This window comes from Balearica regulorum, chromosome 12 (assembly GCF_011004875.1).
Source record: "Balearica regulorum gibbericeps isolate bBalReg1 chromosome 12, bBalReg1.pri, whole genome shotgun sequence".
Taxonomy (NCBI): Eukaryota; Metazoa; Chordata; class Aves; order Gruiformes; family Gruidae; genus Balearica; species Balearica regulorum.
The window spans coordinates 11,876,225-11,898,711 of record NC_046195.1 but is presented as its reverse complement, the minus strand read 5'-3'; the positions used below and the strand labels follow the sequence as shown (position 1 = coordinate 11,898,711).

The 22,487-nt window shown below is 41.5% G+C and overlaps 1 protein-coding gene across 3 annotated transcripts in view; it reads left to right on the top strand.

The window, feature by feature from the left end:
- Positions 1-7,045: 7,045 nt before the first annotated feature.
- Positions 7,046-22,487, top strand: part of FBN1 (fibrillin 1) — a 153,187-nt gene continuing 137,745 nt past the window's right edge. The window contains exons 1-3 of one of the 3 annotated variants that reach the window (XM_075764366.1): positions 7,046-7,145; positions 7,598-7,875; positions 22,404-22,486. In XM_075764366.1, the coding sequence (XP_075620481.1) occupies positions 7,703-7,875; positions 22,404-22,486 (256 nt within the window). In that variant the 5' untranslated portion in view covers positions 7,046-7,145; positions 7,598-7,702. Of the gene's footprint in view, positions 7,146-7,256; positions 7,403-7,597; positions 7,876-22,403; position 22,487 lie in introns of those variants that run through there. The other 2 variants (XM_075764367.1, XM_075764365.1) reach the window with 2 other exon arrangements.

Here is a 22,487-nt window from a genome sequence, read left to right as displayed (position 1 = left end):
AAGAAATGTAGCAGACCAATCTCTTCTGAACTCCACCCCATTCATCACAGTAATAGCAATTTTGGGTGGATCTAGTGTTGATAATTTGCAAACCATTAGGGATGTTTTAGAGGCAGTATTTTAAAAAAAGAAAAAAGCTTTAAACATTTTTTTTAAAAATGTTAGAATTGCTTCCCACATTTAAATTGTAATCTGAATAATTTGTACTAGAAACACTGATAAAAGTTGCTCCCATTTCAAGTGTTCTAAGTAATAAATTTTAAATTATCCCTATATCTTAATTCTCCTTCTAGGGAAGAAAAAAGAGTTAAAAACCAACCAAACAAAAACCCTACAGAGCTTTCTTCCTATCCCTTCTCGTTCCCACTTTGAGCCACAGTATTTGGCATCTATTGTAACATCCAGTGTGGTGTATAAAAGACCTTGCATCTGGGCATTTTGAGGCAATGAGGTCTGGCTGCTGAAACTTATGAACCTGATAACCCCCCAGTGATCCTCAGTAAGTAATTTTTTTTATACTTTCAACAGACAGGGGTGGGGAAAAAATCCCCAAATTATTTTATACCCAGTAAGAAACCACAAACTCTAGATGAGATTGTTTCACTTAATTTACTGGTATCTAGAAAACCTGAGGAAATGAAGTCAGCCTTTGGAAAGTTACTGAATAAAGGAAAGTGCAAATCTGAGCTGTACTGAACTATTCACTGCCTGGAGACTCAGCACTGTTATATGAGTCAGCAGTGCACCCTTGCAGTGGAAGGTGGCCAACTGCATATGGGGCTGTGTTAGTGGTGTATAACCAGGCAGTGGAGGGCAGTGATTCTTCCCCTCTTTTGGTACTTGAGAAACTGCATCTACAGTAGCGTATCCCAACTTTGGGCACCCTGGTACAAAAAAAACCAACCCAAAACTCCCAAAAAATTGACACCTGGAGCGAGTCTGGCAGGGAGCCACCAGGATGGTTAGGGGTGAAAGCAATGCGCCCTGAGGAGATGGTTCGTTCAACCTTAACAAACAAAGGTTAAGGAGGATCTTACTGCTGTCTTCAGGGTGTAGAGGATATAGAGCCTGACTCTTCTGAGCCAGCAGTGGTAGGATGAGAGACAACAGACACATGGTCTAACAAAGGAAATTCCTACTAAGTATTAAGAAAAATTAATCATAATGAGGGTTGTAAAACAATGGAGGAGGTTACTGCATTGTTGTGAATACCCATCCTTGGAGATATTCAGAACTCGGCTGGATAGGGCCTGAGCAGCCTGCTCTTCAGTCGGTCCCGCTCTGAGCAAGGGACTGGACCAAATGACCTGCACAAGTCCCTTCCAACCTAAATTCATCATGGATTCTGAGAGCTGAATGCAATGTTCTCATAGTGTTATTTCTCAAAGGAAGGGCCTTGCAAATGGAATGTGATGGGTTCAGGGTGTAATCCCTGGTTTCTTATTACCTATTTTATTATTACAACTGCATCATGGGGCAACTCCCTATGAACCAAGACATCTCATAGCTAGAGGAACACTGGGATGGAAAACAGGCAGAGACACCCAATCCCTGCTGACACAATGTTTGAAGGAATGTAGGGCCTGATTCAGCTGTCTTTGTTCGAGTCAGTAGGGAGTTCTGCATAAATGAGAGCTACAAGAAGAGGCTCCTAGTTACTGATTTCCACCCACTTGGAATGTACTAATTCTAATAAAAAGTTGTATCCGTTTTGCTCAATGTCTTAGGCTGAACATTCACCCAGCAGTTGGCATTTCATGCTAAGCCATGAAATTTGTTTTACTTTGCTTCTGAGCTTACAGGTGGGATTTAAGAGGTCATCTGGGACAAATGCAAGATTGAGGAAACGAGGCTTGCAACTGTTACTCTGGCAAAGTTCCCATTAAATTTGACAGGGTTATAGCTGACAGAAAGTAGTAGTATATATATTTCCTTTCTTGCACTAAGGTTGTATTTTTTTATATTTAAATCAAAGAAACAATTGCTATTGTTAAACTTTAGGATTTCTAGCTGTACATATATAATACATACATTGGCATATTTAATTCTATTAGACTGAGATTTTTTTTAAAAATTATTTTTCATTCCACTGTATTTTAGTTGTATCTCTATTCAACACTAGTCTTAAGAGATAGGTTGTGCATCCCCTTCCTGGAGGACAGAAGTCATGGGTTTTCTTATGCTTTTGTTATCTTTATTTAGGGCCCCCATGAATAACTCTGTTAATGTAAACTCATCTGTTTTCAGTAAATGGAGGTGTAGTATAACAGTTTCACCCTTATTAGGTAAGGATTGATTTAAAATGAGACCTAGTTTTAGAAAATAACAATGAATGCGGTACAGAACTTTCCTAAAAATAGTACTGAAAAGGGGGTATCTGAATTAGGGCATCTCTCAAATTTCCTTGTGCTTTCTTTGTCACTGATACTGAAGAATACAGGTGTTTTAGAGGAGTAAGAAGATCTGTTTCATTCAGATCATATTAAGGACAAATCCAATTATTGTTTGAATTCTGCAAGATTTTTTGGTGGGGTGTTATCAAAATTAGCCTTATTCTTGTAAATTAAAGGGATTGTTTTGTTTAAAACAAAATAAATTCTGTGCTAAAACTATTCCATACAGGCATAAATAGGAGAGATGCATTCTGAATGTGTATAAAATGCAATAGATTTATGGTCATCTAGGATACAACTGAGATAAAATGCCGGAATTTCCGCAGAAACACATAGCCCCTAATGCTTGAGCCAAGAGAGACTTTCTTTTAATTCTTATAATATTACAGAAGTATTACCCCAACACCTTGCACGGTATCAGAAATTATGGAATTATATGCTAATGTAGGTTGGATTTCCTCCTCTATCATTATAAACTCAGCTGACAGATGAAAACTTCTAATCAAACCATTTGTAAAAATGAAGTAAAAGTCTTAAGTGAAATTTGTCCCCCAAATGCTATCGTTAATGGATTTCATAGCTAGTTTTCACAGCTTGTCTAACCAAAAAGCATTAAGAAAAATGGGTGATTGTTTTATTTCGAGTTACCTAATTTTTTATTTTTTTTTTTTTTTTAGATTTAAACCAGTTAATTGATTGTCTGGATGTAATCACTGTTTGTGCTTGTAATTACTTAAAAAAAAATACATCAAAACTTTCCCACACTATTTGTTTTCATTGGCATAATCAAGGCTTTCTTTATTAAGAAATATGTAAGAGGACATACTTATTTTTGCTCACTTGGATTGGAGTAAATTTACAGATAAAAAATACAATTACTGCAAAAGTTCACATAAACTGAAATAAAAAACCTAACTGAAATGAACTCCCAACTCTATCAGAGTACTTCCATGTACTAAGATTTTTTGTTTGTTTGTTTGTTTCCAACAGTTCAAAACAAGTTAAGTGTCTAAAATATGAAAATTCTGATAAGCATCCTACAGGAGGAGCAGGAAGAATGTTTGTGTAAGATGAAGTGGACCAGCCTGGTAGAGGCCAGGAAGGAGGCACACCAGTACTTCACATCACTGCTGCTGAACACAAAGATCGTCAGCACTGAAAACTTCAGTTCAATGTTTTTATGAAAATTGAATAGCAGAACAAACAGGTATTTCTCTGACAATCAGTTAAATTTTTATAATTTAGCCATTGTATAAAAGGATTTATGTACATGATGGTGATAAGCATAAGGATGTGCGCTAAAGCATGGCTAGCTAGGAGCATGTCTCGATTTAAAGTATGTGTGTAGTTATGTAAATATTTAGGGTCATAGCTTCGAAGCCGATATCTAACTGCAAAAGGTAGTCTATGTCTTCTCACTCATTCCCTGACATAATCAATCTACCTATAATTATCCTCCCCTGATTTTGGGCTCTGCCACCACAATCCCTGCCATCTTCATCCTCCAAGATGCAGCTATGAGATCTTCAAAATCACCTGGAAGAATCAGCATTGTGGAAAAATAGTTGCTTATGTGTTACGGCAAATCCCACTGTGCACATAGCAATAATGTTATATGCCTTATTCTTGATGTCTTTTATTTCTGGGTGTGATTCCAGGGTTTGATCAAGGAGCTAAAATAGCAGTGAGCTTCTGGATCTTGGTTAATCTAAGAGTTCAGCTTTTTGTTTGTCACGGGAGATGGTGATCAACTGGATCATCAGAATTGCTTCTTTGTTTTGTTTTTTTTTTTTTTTCCTTGGGAAACTCCTGAGTGGATGACAAGTGTTTTGGAGGCCATATAGGAATCTGTTTGTCTACATGTTCTTCAGAGTCCAAATGTTTGTGAAAGCTCAAGTGGCTGTGGGAAAGTGTGTGGATGACCCTTAGTAGTATCTCTGTTCAGCAGCAGAGAGCAGAAGTTTTAAGTCTTTTGCTTGTGAGAGTGTATTTTTTTCTAGTGGTTTGAGAATCTAGGTGGGCACTATTTTAAAGTTGTCAACAATTTAAGTACTTCTAATATATAAGCATAGTCTTTAAAATGACACACCAGAAATTGATGATGTGCTACATATTTCACTAGATTAATTAACGGACAGCCCATATATCATGTAACATTACTTCATATAGTGTAATCCACATTTTTGCAACCATGCAAGATACCAAATAATACATCATAAAATGTCCTAGGAGATATGAGAAAATCATCCCATTAACCTGTGACACAGACTAGATATATTTCTGGTAGCTCATGCAGAAAATTAAAGCAGTTGAAACTGAAAATGTTGAAACGGAAAGAATGTTTGAATAAATAGTAACCCAGAATTCCATTCATAACTCACTTTTGTTTACTGGTAAATTCTATCTTCACATTATAAACCTAATTAGTAAATATCTGACAACATTTTTTTGCAGTGATTTGGTTTAAACATATTTACCTTCTATATTCACTAAATAAATGTTTAGATTTTGCTGGACACATAGATGAGAGTGAAGGAAGGGAATTGTTTATCAATGTACTGCCTGTCCTGGATTTCTTAATAGCAGGGACAGTTACTACCACCTTTATCCTGGTCGCTTTTCTTTTTTGAGCAAATTTTAACTTGCCACTGTGAAAGAAATACAAAATCCTTTGCACAATGCTATATTGTCTCTTCATCAAGTATAGGCATAAAAAAATACGCTTATCTTTGTCTGCTTATGGGGCAGACAAACAAGGAAAACTTTTTGAAAAATCAAATTCCTATTTATCCATCTGGATCGTAGCAGGAAAATCAACATTTTGCATTCATCAAACCCCCTAATTTCTACTTCTATGGTGCCAACTGCAAATCAGTAATACTCTGCATACAGAATTACAGTTAATTCCCTTGATTCATTTTGTACAAGTTACAAACTAGTGGTATAAGGTTTGGGTTGCTACTACCTTGGGCCTTGTTCAGACACACTGAAGAGCCATACTCTGAATCCCATTACTTCTTTCTTGTGCCAGTATCTCATAGTATTTCACTGCACATCTACATTTTACTTGTATGTTAAGTGTCTGTCTGAGATCTTTCACATTAAACTATTAAACAGTGATATTGGAATGGCCAAAATCAAATGACTGTTTTGTAATTTGCAGAATCTACCTCTCTCTTTGATGATAAAGATCAGCCAAAATTACTAGAATGCTGTAACTGTGGTGAGCATACACAAATACAGCATTTCCTGTACTAAATACTTCTATGTACGTTCAGAAGGATAATGCATATTTATGCATGTAATATAAAAATTACTATAAACCAATTCAAACTATATATTTCAAATAGCATCTATCATAGTGTCACCATTATGTTTCAGCTGTAAACAGGGATTGGTACTAGGAAATCTTACTATTTCCTTTTTTCCTAATACTGTATTAGTGGTATGCGATACACCATGCATTTATCTTTGGGCAGGGTGGTTTGGCAGCTGCTGTGGGTGGGTGGTCAGCTGCTTGCTTATGCAATTGTGCAGCTGAGCTTTTGCAACATCAATTCAGTAACACAGAACCATTCACCATCAGTACCTGCCTGAACAAAAAATGACAGTATCTGCAAATTAGGAAATCCAGCTTCTCACCTATCAATATTTTGGAAGAAGAACAGCAGAATGCATAAATGTAATTCACTTTCAGTCTAATATGTTTGGGTTTTTTTGGTTTTGTATTTTCTGTGTGAGTTGAAATGGGATCATCCTAGTACAGAGCTATTTAACTGGAATATATAATCTGGGCTTGAATTCTTTTAACTGTCCTTCTTCCAGCCTGAATTAGTTCAGTATTTAAACTTTCTCCCTTTCAAAGGCTAGTGGTGGTTTGCTCTTCTTCAGGATTTCCAAATCAACCGAAAAGTGTAAGAACTGCAGGGCTTTTTTCCCCCTTTCCTTGATAAGGATGAGGCATGCATTTGTTCTGGAGTTGGCTGTAGAGATTTAGGAGTATGTACAGAAGAGCTCAGTGTGTTGGCATCTGTGTCGTGCTAGTTGCTAGAAAGTGCATTATTTATTCTGCAGCAGCCTCTAAGGTAAAGCCAACGTCGTTGCTGTTTTTCCTTATAAGGGAAACAGATACTATTATGTTTTTTTCTTAAGCCACTACATAGATGCAAAACGCTGCACCTCGAGGATATACATATTTCTTACATGGAGGCATAGGCGCCTACTTCCTTCAGTTCCCCCCTACTTCTGTGTTACACACTTACTCCGCTGCTCAGCGTTAGCCCATACGCTAATGCTTCTGCCTCCGTGTGAGCCGAGGACCCGTGGGGTAACCTGAGCAGGCAGCGCTGCCTGGCCGTAGCAGGGCCCCGTCCTCCCGGGCAGGACCGTGTGCTTCCCGCGGCTCCTGGGGAGCCTCTCGGGGCAGAGCATCCCCCCGGGCAGGCGGCTCGTCGCAGGTGACCCGCCGCGGGGCTTGCCAGAGGCCTCCCGCAGCGGCAGCTGCCCGGACACCGCCGAGCACCCCCGGGGTGGGGGTTTAAGGGTGGGGGGACATTTTTATTCACCTCTCTCTCGCGAGAAAGTGTTGCGCGGGCGATACTTGAAGAGGAGGGGGGGGGAGAGAGGAGGGGAAAAAGGAGGAGGAGGGAGGGAGGGGGCAGCTGGAGCCGCAGCTGGAGCCGCGGTGGGTGCAGCGGCCGCAGCTGGAACAGCAGCGGGAACGGCAGCCGGCGGCGGCGGCGGCTCCAGCGGGTGCGCGCCCCTCGCAGCGGGCTTCTCCCGGGGCGGGCGGGCTGGGCGCGGGGCTCCCTGCCCGCGGCGCGCCCCGGCCGGGCACCGCGCTGCGGCTGCCGCGGCTCGGTGCGGTGCCCGGCTCGGAGAGCCGGGAAGGGTTCATGCCCGGGCGACGTTTGCAGCCCCGGAGCGGCTCCGGGAGCGGTGGCGGCGGCCGCGGGCTGTCCGCGGCGGGTGCGGGAGCGGGAGCTCCCGCGGATGCTGTTGGAGGGAAGGTAGAGTCCGCGCGGCTCCGGGCAGCCCCTCGCCATCTCCCGCGGCCGCCGCCTCCCGCGGGCGGGCTAGCGCCGGGCTGGCCGGGGGCCGACGGCGCCGGGGCGCGGGGGCAGGCGGCGGGGGGCGCGGGGCAGCCGCGCCCGCTTTTCCTCCGTCCCTAATCCCTCTTCCTCCCCTTTTCTCTCCCCTCGCAGCTCGCCTTGGAGAGGCTGGTCGGAGACAGGGCGGCGGGGACCGGCGGACTTCGGCGGCGGAGAGGAGGCGGCGGCCGCTCGCAGCCCGGGGGCTCGGGGGACGCGATGTGGCGGGGGCGGCTGCTGGGGATCGCCCTGGGAGTTGCCGTGCTGTGGGCGTCCCAGGCGGGCGCCGCCGCCGCCGGGCACGCCGAGGGAGTGAGCGCCAAGGAGAGCCGGGCCAGCCGGGCCAAGAGGCGAGGGCAGGGCGGCGGCGGCGGGCACGACGCACTCAAAGGGTAGGTGCGGGGCCGGCCCTTCCCGGGGTGCCGCGGTGCGGGGAGCGGGCGTAGATCTGCCTGCATATGTACGTGTGCATCCATTTCTGTTGCCGCTTTGCGATGGGAGCCGGTGGGGGTGGGAGAGCTCCCGGTCCCCCACCCCCCCACACCCCTTGGGGCTACTCATGTCGAGGGGCAGGTTGGGCTGGGGGGGTGCCGGACACCGCCCGCAGCATCGCAGGGCAGGGGAGCGCCGGGGCACGGAGCCCCGCCGCCCTCCCGGGACCCTCTCGGCAGTCCGCGGGGCGGGGTGCCGGGTCCCCTGGGTGCTGTAGCCTTGCTTTGCCTTTGGGTGAGTGATGCTTCGCGAGGATGAGCCGCTGCAGCTCGAACGTCGCCAAGTTAGCTTCTGGGAAGGACACGGATAAAGGCACACCGCGGGCTTGTGCATTCCTCCCGTGTCCCGTGCTCCTGCTTTGCATGAAGCAGAATAGCGATGAGGCCCGGAGACCACAGCATGCCCTTTCCGTTAGCTGTCCTCTCTCATCTTCACCTCAGACCTTTTGTGATGTGCATCTTCTCGTGTGCTCAAGTGAACTACCTTTGCTTATCTGGTGTTCCTTGTGACCTGAGGATGGCAAGGGGGGAAGGATAGGGACCGTTTTTTGGTATCAGAGCTATGTAGTACTACTATGTGTGAGCTCAAGCAGACAAGAGTTTAAAATCATTATGAAGCATTGTGGTACACGCTTAGCAGAATGGTTTTTTTTTTAAAAGGTTAAGTCTGTGTCGGGCAAACTGTTTTCCAGATTCTAATGCTACACCTTCCCGATGCAAAAATAATTGTTAAGTCAGCTGAAAGGCATTGTGTGTGTGTACAGTTGAAAATTTAGTTCACAGTAAAGGTGAAAAGCTTGCAATATTGGAGGAAAAAAAAGGTTTCCTTTTTCAGCCCATAGCCAGATTTTTCACTCATCAGGCGGAGGGCAAATGGAGCAAAAATTACACGGACATGGTTATGCTTCAGTAAGGGATGCAAGATATTTTCTTTCTGCTCCTGATTTCCTCAACAAGGAGCTATTAAAACTTTATTTTTAGAGGCCTTGATGAATATACTGTAATTTCTTGCTAGCTTCCTCCTACTTGTATAGTACTTTTTATTTATATTCAGATTTGCAATCTTGGCGCTTTTTTTTATGCTTGCCTGATTGGAAAAGGTATATGTTTTTAGGTCCCTATGCTGCAGAAATGGATGCAAGCTGTTATTTTTCAAGGATCTGATTTTGTAGGGTCAGATTCTCTTATTTGATTTCCTTATACCTTGTCACAAGAGTTGGACAAAGTAGATCCTCCTATGACAAAAACTGTTCTAGGAGGTGAGGAGGACATATAGTAAAGTTTGTAGGACTAATTGCAAGCAATAAAAGATGGTAAGGAATATTTATCAGAAAGAGCCTTTATTCTTCAGGATGTTTTAATGAACTTTCTCGTTATAGAACTCTGAGTTAAAATCAGACTGACAAACACCATTTTCTGATCAGCAGGACAGAGCCTGCCATCTAGCACGTGTGCTGACTTGATGGACTTGGTGGGAGTTAGAGGCACATTAGCTGAGGATAAAATTTCTTTGATGAATATAACTTGTTCTAAAACTGCTGTTTAGACAGTAATAATAGTGCATCAAGAGATGATATTTCAGGTGTTAATTATTTTTTTAATCTAAAATGGGTTAGGGTAAGTATTTAGTCTTATGACTTGCTTCTTATGTTTAACTGAAGCCTTCAATTTATCATGTACTTTCAATGATTCTTCCTTTTATTATGTATTACCTATGAGTTACATATCTACTTAGTAATCTGCAAATCTAGAGATAATGGCAATATCAATTTTAGGTATTTTATGTCTTGCTCAATTATTTGGAATATTACGAATCTGAATGAATGCCCTTGGGAAGCAGGTTCTTAACAAGAATATAATAATTTGCCAGATGATCTGAGATACAGCAAAGGCAAAACAAATTATTAGTTTGATTGCTTGTTAGACTTTTTTTCTGTAACTCTCATTGGAGGCTGAGTATAGAGTTCCCAAATTGCTTGGAAGAGATTGTTAACACACAGTCATCTTTATCATTGTTGGGTGAATCCTGCTGGATATTTCCAGTTTAAAAATTGCGAGCACTTCCTTAGGTGTGGTACTGCACTGTACAATATGAATAAAAAGAACTGTCATTTTAACAGACAAGGTTGGAACTAATTCTTTGGAAAGCCAGATGGAAAACATATTTTTAATGTAGAGGAACTGTATATACATTAGACAAGGAGAATTCATTGTTATTGAAGGACTAAACACTAAAAATATGATTTTACAAGAAGACATACTATTTTTTTAACTTGTTCATCAGTACAAATACATTTGGGAATCTGAGAGTTGTAATACAAGTCATAACAGATGCTGGGAAACTTTATTTTCATGTTATTGTAGTTGACTGAGACTTTTTTCCTTCTTTTTGCAATGAACTCTTGCTCTGATTGTAGGAGCATGGGGATACATTTCTAAAGAGAACCCTTTTGTGCATTTGATTATAATGACTATTGAAAGTCTTTTAGCATTTGAAAGTATTGAGGTTAGTCTCTATGTGAATACTGGTCTTGTATGTTAAAATGAAGAAGTCTAAGATCTGTTTCAATTCTCATGATTTTTCCCACTTAACATTTTTTTACTGCAAGCTGTTGATTGCAGGAGATGTTTGCTTTAGTCCTTGTGACCTTTGCTTCATTGTTTATACCAGTGAGCTGTCCGAACATATAACATGATTCTAGAAGTATATTTTAACTTTTATAATTATAAATTATTTGGAAATGCCTCTTATGTACTCATTTTAAGACTTTAAGCTTGCTGCTCATGTAGTTTGAACTGGTCCAACTACAAAATCATTAGCAGTGAAGTCCTTGTCATGCCATCTATATTTGGTCTAAGGCAACATGTTTATTGTGCTGGTGCCTCTAAGTGATCAGAAAGCAATCAAGATAAAGGCAATAATTATTTCAAAATAGAACTAAGTTCTCCATTCATGGAAATGTTGCTGGAATCCATTGTGATTCATCAAGTTGAAGTAATAAACTGTTACTGAGACGCTTTTAGCCTCTGGATCCCAAAAACTTTAACACAAATATTAATGTGTTGAATTGTAAGGCATCGAGCTGCTACGCCTTAAACACCTGAGAATGTAGCATCAACTTCTGAAGAATTAAAACCTACAAAACTGGCCATGAATGGGAGGTTTTTTCTAAACGATATATACTTGAAGTTAACCATTTATATATGTTTCAGTCATTTGAATATAAAGTAAAGAATAATTTACTGGTGATTTGATTGGTACTTGACTGAATACAAGAGGTATTGTGCTTAAAGATCTTAGAATTAATTAGGATTTCCCACTTTCTGATGATGTTAGAAAAAGACCTCAAAGTCTAATGAGGATCAGTCAGCTTTTACTATTTTAAGCAAGGTTTATCATGTTTATCGGTCTCTTCTCAGTGTAATGACAAAGAAAGCAGTTATTTGCCTAACAAATACCTCAGCAGAAATTTTAAAAATTGAAAAAACTAAAATTTCTTCAACATAGCTGAATTGTGACGTGACTCTAATTAAGACACTAATTAAATGCATTTGTGCAAGATTGATTTAATTTCTTTGTTTTTATTAAGTTGAAATGATAGTATATTGCAGAACAGAGTAGTTGGCTCCAAAATGATTCATAAAGCTCTTGGATTAAAGCTATTCAACAGGCGATTGAGGTTTTTTGGACCAGTTTCTTTTGGTCATCCCAAATGATGTCCACAGGTTTACTGGTATGCTTACTTGAGTAAACTCGGTTGGATTTGACCCTTTTTATGCATCACTGCTCCCTGAAATAAAGTAAATCTCACAAATCTATAACATAATTCCAGTATTCAACTATATAATTAAGGCTTCTGGTTTTCGTTTTAAACCAATATTTACCACTAAAAGCCTGCTGAAGAAAAGCAGACTTTCCGTACCGGTAAATATTGGTTTATACTGAAAAACCTCAAACATTTTTCTTGCCACTTTTGGCCAGCACACCTCTGGCCAGCTGCTGGTGCCACACCTTGTCAGTGTCACTGTGAGCAGGAGGCAGCCTGACTATTTAGGAATAAAAATCTCAATTAAAAATACTTGCAAGTTTCTGTAATACCTAATGTGCTGGAGCACCCACCTGGCTTCCAGGCAGCATGGCTGACCTCCTTCCAGTCCTCTGCGCCTTACGGGGTAAAGCCTGTATGGAGGACAAACAACTCTTACGTCCGTTCATCCTAATGCAAAACCTGAAGTCCCTGGGAACTACATGTAGCGTTAAGATTTTGCACCTCTCTGGATTTATTTGCCAATGGCTGTGATGCTAATTTTTTGTTATTACATTATCCTTGGAAATCTAATTCTAGAGTGAAATGAGTTCATAGATCTTGGCACTGTGTCTCATACATGTTTCCTTTCAGTAGGATTGTATGACGGGATTTGATGTAGGTGTGACTTTCTCTGGGGAGCAGGATGTATGGATGAAGAGTAGGGAAAGCAGACAGAACCAAGCAAGAAGCCAGCACAGAATCTGTTCTGTGGCTGGCAATAGCTGTTATTAACAGTTGCTGAAGGGCTAATATTTGAAGAGGGAGTAGCATATTATTTTCAGTTCTGATCATATAGCTGTCTTTCCCTGGCTGCCACAATAGGCTTTAATTACATTTTGGTATATATTAGTTTAAACACTATATGTAAATTTTAAAATGCATTTAATGAAAGCTGTCTGACAATAGTCTGCACTGGATTGCTTTATCTAGAGCCACTAGCAATGTGGAGCTCCCATGCTAGCATTCTTATTATAGCTCCATGTTGTCCTTAAGCTTGAAGAAAAACAGTAAAAAGTAAATAGTCTTCAGGCCTAAGTAGTCCTCGTGCTTTTCACTTAGATTTCCAAATCCTGTCATTCGGACACCATCTCTTTAAAAGGCATGGCTTTAATCCCAGTTCTGGTCTATGATTTATGAGGGTAGACTTTTGGGCCTGTGTAGTTCATAGTGCAGAATTAGGACCTAATTAATTTTGGGCATACCAGTGAAAAACCATGCTATGGTTAAAACTTTGGGTGGCCACTGTTGTAGTCTCTCTTTCACTGGTGAGTGTCTTAGGCACCAACCACTTAGCCAGTCTTCCCCTCTGTGATCTTTTGTTATATTGTAGCTGGACACAAATGGTTTTGAAGTGCCATGTGTCTGTTGTTTGAAATTTGAATTAGATCACCACCCCGCCTAAAATACATTAGAGGAGTACTTTTTTTTTCACATTTGATGGTAGTAAGTCACAAAAGAGCAAACAGGAAAAAGGCTACAATAAACAATATAGTAGCATTCTTGATGTACTGTGTGAAACATGATTGTGTTGGAAATATTGTAAAATTGGCTCCACGGACTCAGATGAAGCAGGTTTCCTGTCACCAAGTACCACTTTGCCAAGGTGACATGTTCAAGAACAGCAGAGCAGGATTGGATGTAGTTCTTTTTCTTTCTTCCACTCATTTATGTTTATTATTATTTATTTTGGTCTGCATAGCTCTTAGCTATATCAAGCTGGCCTGATACACTAACCCAGATGCTGCAGGATGGGTCACAGCTGGCCTCTGATGGGTTTGTACTTCGTGTACAGAGTGGAGCATTTCACATTGGATTTGCCACTTTATGTCCTGTCATAGGAAGGTATGTTGCTGTTCCCCATCCTGAGGGGTCCTGTGTAAGGCTAATGGTGGCTATGACTTAATCGCTTGGCAGGTTAGAAACAGTTTTGTGCTACAGCTCTTACTCAGAAAACAAAAAATGTCATGGATTGCACTTTGTTTCTTTCCTTGTGTTCCAGGTAATCATTTTCGCCCATGGATTTGTGATGGAATTGTCTAATCTTTTGTGCAGTGTTGTCTTCCTGGAGACTTTCTGATCTCGGTTTGTTGGTGTTGTGTTAGTTGAACTTTTACTGAGGGGGAACGGGTGGTGTTCAGTCTTTAGAAACTGGAGGCATAAAGGGTTGGGGGGAAGAACAGCACCTGCAGGGAGTGTGTCTGGTTGCAGCAGCGTACAGTAATTTGCAGGTTACAGTGCAGGTTTCCAGAGAGAATTGTTTGGAGAAGGCAGGAGAAGCCTCCGGCATGTGGCAGGGCTGCTAACCACAGCTGCACGTTCCTCAATCAAAAGCCCACTTAAGGTTTATAAAAGTAGACTTCCCCCCGGTTGTTAGCCAGCATAGGATACATTTTGTGTTCAGTGGTGGTTCCACAAGTTGTTCACCAGATTCAGTCTGATCTGGGTATCTTTGCCTTGTTAACTGCATAAGCTACTCTATGTGCAACCTCACACTGCTGTGCCAGAACCTTTGGGGCTATACTGGGCTTGAGGATGCAGACTTGAAGTAAGCATAGGGCTGCTCAGTTTATTTGGGAGCAATAGGAGGATCACTGGGTTAGGGTTTGGCAGGGACAGTCCATCTGTCTGCTTCATTTACAGTGATCCTTATTGAATAAAATTGCAGCTTCTGTTTTTCTGTGTGCTTACTTTACTTTCCTATGAAGTGTTGTTTAGCAGTGCTACTCACTTAGGACAGTCTTTTTCATTGTCATTCATCTTTCATCCTGCAAACTTGAATGGTTTATATGTGAACGTCAATACAAGTTTTGACAACGGTCACTTTAAATACATTCATGGACTCGGCAACCTATGATTATTAGAATAGTACTACCCAAAATGCAAGACCCAAACCATTTAGCCACACACATCACCAGGAAATCGTCCTCTTGACAGAAGTGTAGTAAACATTTGCTAACAGGAGGCCATCTCTACTTAAACAAGACTTGAGGAGCTAGGGATCTTTGAATGCGTACATGTGGAAGTAGTAAGGAATTAATTGTTAGCTACTTTGCTTTGCAATAGGATCACCTTCCATCTCGGTCCTCTTCTTCATCTCCCTGCTGAACCTTAATGGCGAAAAGGATATAGATGCATGTGTGCCACTTTGGTCTTACTCCCCAAACTCAGTAAGTGTTTTTGTAGAATGGAACAATTGTGGCCTGGAGTGTTTCTGATTAACCATCACACTGTGCTGGAAAATGTATTTGTAGCTCTTTGGTCTTGTGTTGTGGATGTCTCCTTTGGTTGTTTTCTCATCCATTCTGACTTTCCCGCTTTCAGTTATTTTTTTTTTTATTCTTTTAAAGGATTTCAGACGTACTGAACATACTTATTCATGCTAAGGTTGATGTGCAGATATAGACATGAGAAGAATAATTTTCTTTTGGCGACAGTTCAGTAAAGTTGGGCTCTTCTTTGGAAGGTACATTGGGAGGTAAAATGTAGCCTGTTAAATTGAAACCTATGCCCTCTGGTTTTACTTACAGATATTCAGTGAAGTATGAAGGAGTTCTAGCTTTTATCTGGAAGAATATTTTGCATGTTGACTTGCTGGAGAATCTGTTGTTTTCCTTTCTACTTCTCATTTTATGAAATGATTCATGACCATTAAAGCCTCAGAAATACCAAATGAAAGCCGCAGTTCTTTTGTCTACAGTCTTAATCATTTTCATCCTCTTTTTCAAGCTTCCCCCTCTCTCATGTTTTGCTGGAGGACATCAGAATATTCAGTGGTGTTCAGCTGAGGTTTCAAACTAAAATTTGTTTCCTTTCAGGAACATTTTTTTTCCTGTCTCTTTTCTCCTCCTTTGTTTTTCCCTCTGGTATTTCATCTTTTTCTCTTCCCTGTATACAGAGTAAATGACCAGTTTCTGCTAGGAACAAGGTGAACTAAACCAGCGCAATCTGTATCAACAGGGTTCTCCTGTTGCCTTATGGCAGACATGCATTTAACTGGCCTTTGAAAACAGAGTATTGCTATCCCAGCAAGGAGAGAGGCAGAGGGTGGGATACGGTGTGTTGTGAAGGGAGGAGGAGAAACGCTACTATCTTACCTAAAATAAATCTTCCAGTAGCCTGAGAGAGAGCACTTTATAACACAAGATAATGGCATTGCTTAACACCTAAGGGCATTCACTGACAAGTATTGATAGAAGTGTCAGGTTTATGAGACTCTTTCCCTAAATGTTTGCGTTTGCTTCAAGGTGGGGATGGTGGGTAGGACCAGCTCATCCTGCAGCCTCTGTAAAAACCTTGGCAAGGGGCTGGCTGCTCAGCTCAGTGCATGGCACGGGCTGGTGGAGATCCTGAGCTTGCCTGTGATCTTTCTCTTATATTAGAGGTCTCCCTCCATCGATAGCCATTAGCATGGTGACTGCGGGCAGTGATGCAGGAGGTGTAACCTGGTCTCTCCCTGTTTCCCCATTGGAAGTGACATCTGGAGAGCTAAGCATTGCCCTAGCTCACAGTTACGTTTGTTTCCCATGGGATGCTATTTACTGCTAGCAGGTAGAAAGGTTATGATTTCTTGTACCCTGAATGCACCTTTATTTATTCTTTTTTATTTGCCTGCTGGATCCCTCCTGTTTACCAGCCATGCTTATCTGGCCCCGCAGATATTTTTTTTTGTTGTGGCATACTTGTACTTGACATGTCTTACACAGCCATGTAGACTGGGTGTTGAACTGGACCCATTGACATTCTCAAGTGAAACAATGAGGCAATACGTGCCAGAAACGCGTCTGTCCCTGGCTATGAATGAGAACAATGCCTGGCTGTCAGGTTAGATGAGTCTGTCCCTGCAAAAGACACAGGCAGATTTTCAGAGAAAGTGTGGAAGAATTCACTTAATGTCAAATGCTGTCGTCAGATTGCTATATTTAGCTGTCACAGTGTGATGGAAGTTAGGGTTAGAAAAGTGTTCAGTGTTGCTGCAGGAAACTCGCATGTCATTTTGAACTCTTGACTTGCACATAGGCCGGAGCCAAAGACACCCGTAGAGCTGCTCAGCATGTTATTTTTTCAGTTGAACTGAGCCAGGATTCTGGGACAGCGGTATCCTTACTGTCAGAGTGAGAAATAGTTATCATATTAGGCTCTCTGCATGGCACAAACATCCACACTCACTTATTGCATGGTAAAAATGAGTACATCAGATGCAATCCTTTGTATGTGAAAAACAAATTTTGCTTAAAAATGCGTGCTTATCCTTTATAGGATAATAGAAGCTAAATTTTGTGTTTGTTCTCAGAGTCTAACATGGTTTCCTAGATTTTCCTTTTATATGATTGAAATAAATAGTTTCAAGAGTTCTCTTAATAATGTTGACTGAATAATGAAAAAGAGCACAGTGACTAAAACCATCCTGTTTTCTAGTATTTAGCTAAACAACAGAGGAGCTGTTTAAAGTATTTGGTGTACCTGGAAATGAGGCTTATATGTGTTCAATGCAGACCCGTGTCTGTGGTTTTTGCTCTATCCCATCCCCACAGTTAAGTTTCTCAGTTTGTGGATGTGCTCACTGGAAGTGGTGAGGTCAAAGGACAACCAGGCTGCTTGACTGGGCTTTCATGTGCAGAGTGGTATGTGGCAGGTGGCTTGGGAAGGCTGCCCATCATGTGCTGGAGCTGTTAGCTGCTGCGCCCCATTGGGAACCAGACCTTCCCTTCCCGGTCCTGCTTTGCTTGCTGCCCCTTAGAGGAGGGGGTAGGTGCCAGTGCAGCAAAAGGAGGTGCTTTCGGTATTGACATTTAATCTGTGCACCAAGTACCTGGCTTTTGTCATTTGAGTGGGGAGGGACTTCAGAAGGCGATGCGGTCCAAGCCCTGCTCAGGAGCAGGGTGAACTGAAATCGGATTGCTCGCGGCCGCATCCAGAATATCTCTAACAATGGAAATTCTTGGTTCAGTGGGAAAGCTGAGTAAAGCTCCAGTGGATTCAGCAGAGCTGGGCCACTCTGTGCTTTTAGCATTTACTCTGAGATGCTGAGGAGTTTAGGAAGGTACATAAAGCTGTTTTATAGCAAAAGGTATAGATCTGATTACGTGTCTCTGGAAAACAACTAGTAAAAGCTGTTCCTCTTCACATTCTGGAGCCTTAGCTACTATTTCTTAGTATGTTGGTTATATTCAGACTTAGACAACCGTATTTTTGAGACCAGCCTACCATTTTTTCAGATGAAGTTTGTCATTCTTTTTAACTCCCAGTGCAAGCATGGAAGCACCACTCTAATTCTATGTGGAAATGATCAGCAGATAGTTCTGGCTACAGTTTTAGCAGGTACCAGTGTTACCCGTGTAAGAAGAAAAATAGGCAAAGGCTTCTTTAAAAATAACCGTTGGCTGATGATGTTGCTTTAAATTGTATCTCTTCTGCCAGAAAATTCGGTCCCTACATTATGTTAAACATATGCTAGCTGCTGCAGCCAAATAGTTAATGCAAGTCCTTCATTAAACATTTTCCTGCAAGGAAGAATCCCTGTGTGTTTTCCTAGGGAGAGGAAAAGTGAGTTGAGGGAGCAATTAGAAACCCTTCCCAGTATCCCTGCATCTCAGCTCAGCTCTAACTGGTGATCAGCTGTCTCTCTTACTCTCTCAACCTCTCTCTGCCCACACTGTCTGGTCTCTCTGTCTAATTTATTCGAGACCCACGCTTTGGGTTTGATTCAGCCTGGGTTACGCCAGCGTTGGCTGGTGCATGGCAGTGCTGCTGACAAAATTTCCGCCTGAAGCCTTGCTCACAGCAATGCCAGAAACTCTTCCTCCCGTGGGAGCTGCAGATGGGCAGCTCTTTCTTCGGGAGAGGGCTGTAATTTCCTCGAGGGGTCACAGGCAGGGCAGAGCAGGGATGTACAGAATTAGCACACCCCCTGGGCAGGCTGCAGCATGGGGCTCTGGCTGTCTCTGCCGGGGCCCAGGAGAGGACAGCCACGATGCTGGAGGTGCCCTTGCCATGCCTGGGCTGGGTGATGTTCCCCACTGCCAGCTTCACGCAGGGCTTTTGAACACCTCCCTCACTTCTCTGTCTGTCCCATACCCTTGCTGCCTGGTTGTATCTGATAAGAAGGCACTGCCAAGCTTAGCGTGATTTGCTTCCCATCATTTTACATTGGAGTGCCTTCTCCACAAATCTGCCCCCAGTTGCTGGGTAATCATGCCATTTGTCCTTGCTGAGACAGGGCATTGGGAGCAGGAGTAGCAAGGGGGGGAGGGACCCAGTTGGTTCTTTCTGTGAGATGAAGTAGTGTTGCCCAGTGGAGAAGGGAGACCGTTTATCTGAGAATGTGTGACGGGCAGAGGCAGTACTTCAGGGAGTACTGCAGGCAGTACTGCAGTACGGGCAGAGGCAGGCTGCAGTACTGCAGCCGCAGCCCAGGGGTAGCACAGCGCTGACCTGGGGCAGGACCCTTGTGTCCGTCTGAAGGAGCTGACACTGCAGTCCTTGCCCAGGCTCCATCCCCACGCAGGTGGAAAGGACAGACAAAGCTTTTCTTCGTAATGGGGGTGGAGGTTCCCTGCAGTTGTTCCTGGGGAAGAGTATCTTCTAGTTTGGTGCATGCAGATGCTGTCAGCCAGACCTATTGCTCTCAAGCGTTATCAGAATTTTCAGATGAACTTCATTCTCTCTGCTGTTCTAAGACTTCTCTAGTTGATGACTAATGTCTTTTGATAATTATTCAACTCATTTTGCTACTGAATTTGTACTTGCGTATCATTTTTAATATCTTTGATCAAAGTCTGGGCATCAGTCATACTGTTTCTCAGCACCATACCATTACAGAAATCCTTTTATACTTTACAAGTTTGTAAGTGACTCTAAAATAAAGTGAAAGACTTGTCTTTTTTAAATTGCAATGGGAACAGCTTTGTTCCTGAGATGCCTTCTCCTTCCTCTGGGCTGTATAGATGCATTTTTGCTTATTTTACCATTACAAATCAGGTTTTATAACAGAACTCTGTTTGTAGTGCTATTCAGGAAAACAGTTTTATAAGAATATAAAATGCTTCTTTAGTATTCATAGCCTATAATATCAGCAGGAAAATATGCTCTGTTAAACATAACAGTGGATAACTGTTTAAAGTAAGTTCCATGATAGAGCCTTTACAATTTGAGTGATGGTTTCCAAGATTTTCCATGAGGTAAATTGTTATTCCCTTGATCTATCTATCTATTTATTTATTTGTTTATGGGGATTTATAGATATAGTGTCTGACTGCCTCATAAATATCAATGAATTTAACTTCAAAATTAATTCTTTTTAAAGACATTGTACAAATTGGCACAAGTAAAGAGCGCTCCCTCCCTCCCAAAGAAGTAGCGTTCAGACTTTAATATAGGTTCCTTTTATAAGCTAGACAGCAGCTTTATGACGAAAAAGTGTTCCACTGGAAAATGCACTTGTCAGGCTCAAACTGTTCCATGGAAGTACAGTATGATGGCTTTTTTTTTTTTTTTTTTTTTTTTTTAAAGCTAAGCATGCTGCATCTGCGTTGGAACTTCATGGGTGTACAGCTTAGCCTACCCTGTGGACAGCCTCGGGGCTCCCAGAGTCTCTGACTTCATGGTTGCTGGCACATCTAGGTTTTCCAGAGCCCCATTTTGGAAACAGATTTTAAAAACTGGGTTTCCCTGTGGCACAAAAATCTGCTCCTGACTCTTAACTTGGACCAGATGATCCCCAGAGCTATGTACTTGCCGAGACTGAAATTTGACTGAGTACCTAAACATCAATTTATGGTCAGCCATTTATAGATTCTTACCAACCCCATTGGAAATGGGTGGTTTATGCCTGTAGGTTGTAACAGGTAGCAACAAACCCATTCTGTCTGTCTTAATAAGTTCCATTATTTCTTCTGACTGGAGAAGGTGAAAAGCAATCTCACTTGTCTGCTTGCCAGCCTTACTTGGCAGATGATCGTGGAGCAACATTTGGCATTGATGAACAGGGAACTCTAGGAAAGTTACATGGTTATAGCCCTGCAGGGAAGTAGCTGACATTACTAAAACTGAATACATTGGAATTATATGAATAAGACTTTGAGGCTGTAACACCAGTTGCAGGAAGGAAAAAGGGCCCTGCGACAAGTCCAATTGTGTTGCTCACATTCACCTCGGTTACCACTTTGTAATTACTCAGAACCAGTGGAAGGGTAACAGTAGTGTTTGCTTTGACTTAAGTAGTTTCTGGCCAAGCACTTAATGAAAAGACTAGGTGTCACCAAAGTTGGTGTAATCAGAATACTTGAAATTGTATTAACAATGCAGATCCCTAAATAAATACAGTATAAAAGCCTTGTTAGTTAGAAAATGTGAATAAATAAATGTTTGTATATATCAAGATTGTTTGTCTTAAGTTGCCTCACCATATGAGGTAACTGTTGTTTACTTAGACATTGCAATACTAGGGCTGAAGAACTTTCTGAAAGACCAAGGACAAAATAATAATAGAAAACTCTTCCTAAAACAATAAACACTTGTAATCTGTCTCTAATCTGTATACAGTATTTTAATAAAGCAATTTCTAGGAAGTACAAGTTTATAGCTAGGTTTAGTTACATTAATTTATTGAGTAATAGCTCAGAATATTAATAGAGGTTGTAAAATTTTCCTCTGATCAGATTATTAAACATACTACAAAAGGAGGCACATTTTTTTCGTTTTTGAAGCTATTCTTACTAGCTTTACTTGTATGGATAGAGGCATAAAATAAATAGGGCAAGTTAGATTTAAAAAAAATAAAAATATTATCTGTGAGGGGCATAGAACCTTTTATATTTTTACCAATAAAATTATAATAGCAATAGTGTCATGTCCTGTCAGCTTTCATTGTAAGCTCTAGTGATATAGTTATTTGAAAGGGTAAATATGGATGAGAGGAATGGGTTGGAAGGAAAAATTCCTATGGATCCATCATTGAAGGAGTGCAGTAGGCCCTTCACATTCATGTCACAGGACCCTATCTCTCTACATGCACCCACATCCTTGATTTATTTTTTTTTTTGACAGTAAGTCATTTTTGCTAACAAAGCATTTACATATTTTGGCTCATTGACTTGACTAATATCATGGTTGGCACATTTCACTCATACATACATACACGCATACATAGTTTTGCTCGTGGACAAAACAGGGAAGAGTAATAGTGCTTTAGAGTGAAGAAGAGAAAGCAACATGAAGCTTAACAGTTATCATTCAAAGACCACTAGATTTCCTCTGTGTTCACAAATGATGATGGGTGTGATCCCTCATTTTGTATTTAAATGGGAGTTTTGCTCAAAACTGCTGCTTTTCCGGATGTGGAGTGATATGAGACACAGTTTGCCCATTCTGTTCCTGTTGTTCAGATGTTACTGATTTGATTCTGTGTTTATAATGTAATCTTCAATTTGTAAAAGCATAGGTTACCTAAAAAATCTAACAACTGAAGGCATACAGTTCTGCTAAAAACATGCAACACTTCCAGATTTAATTATTGAAATGCATATTGCAGTGATTTACTTTTTCTGGTTTTATGCCTCTACTTTTAAAACATATTTCTGAGTAAAAATAAGAATTTGTCCTTTTTTTTTTTTTTCCCCCCAGACCAAATGTGTGTGGATCACGTTACAATGCTTACTGTTGCCCTGGATGGAAAACTTTACCTGGTGGAAACCAATGCATAGTCCG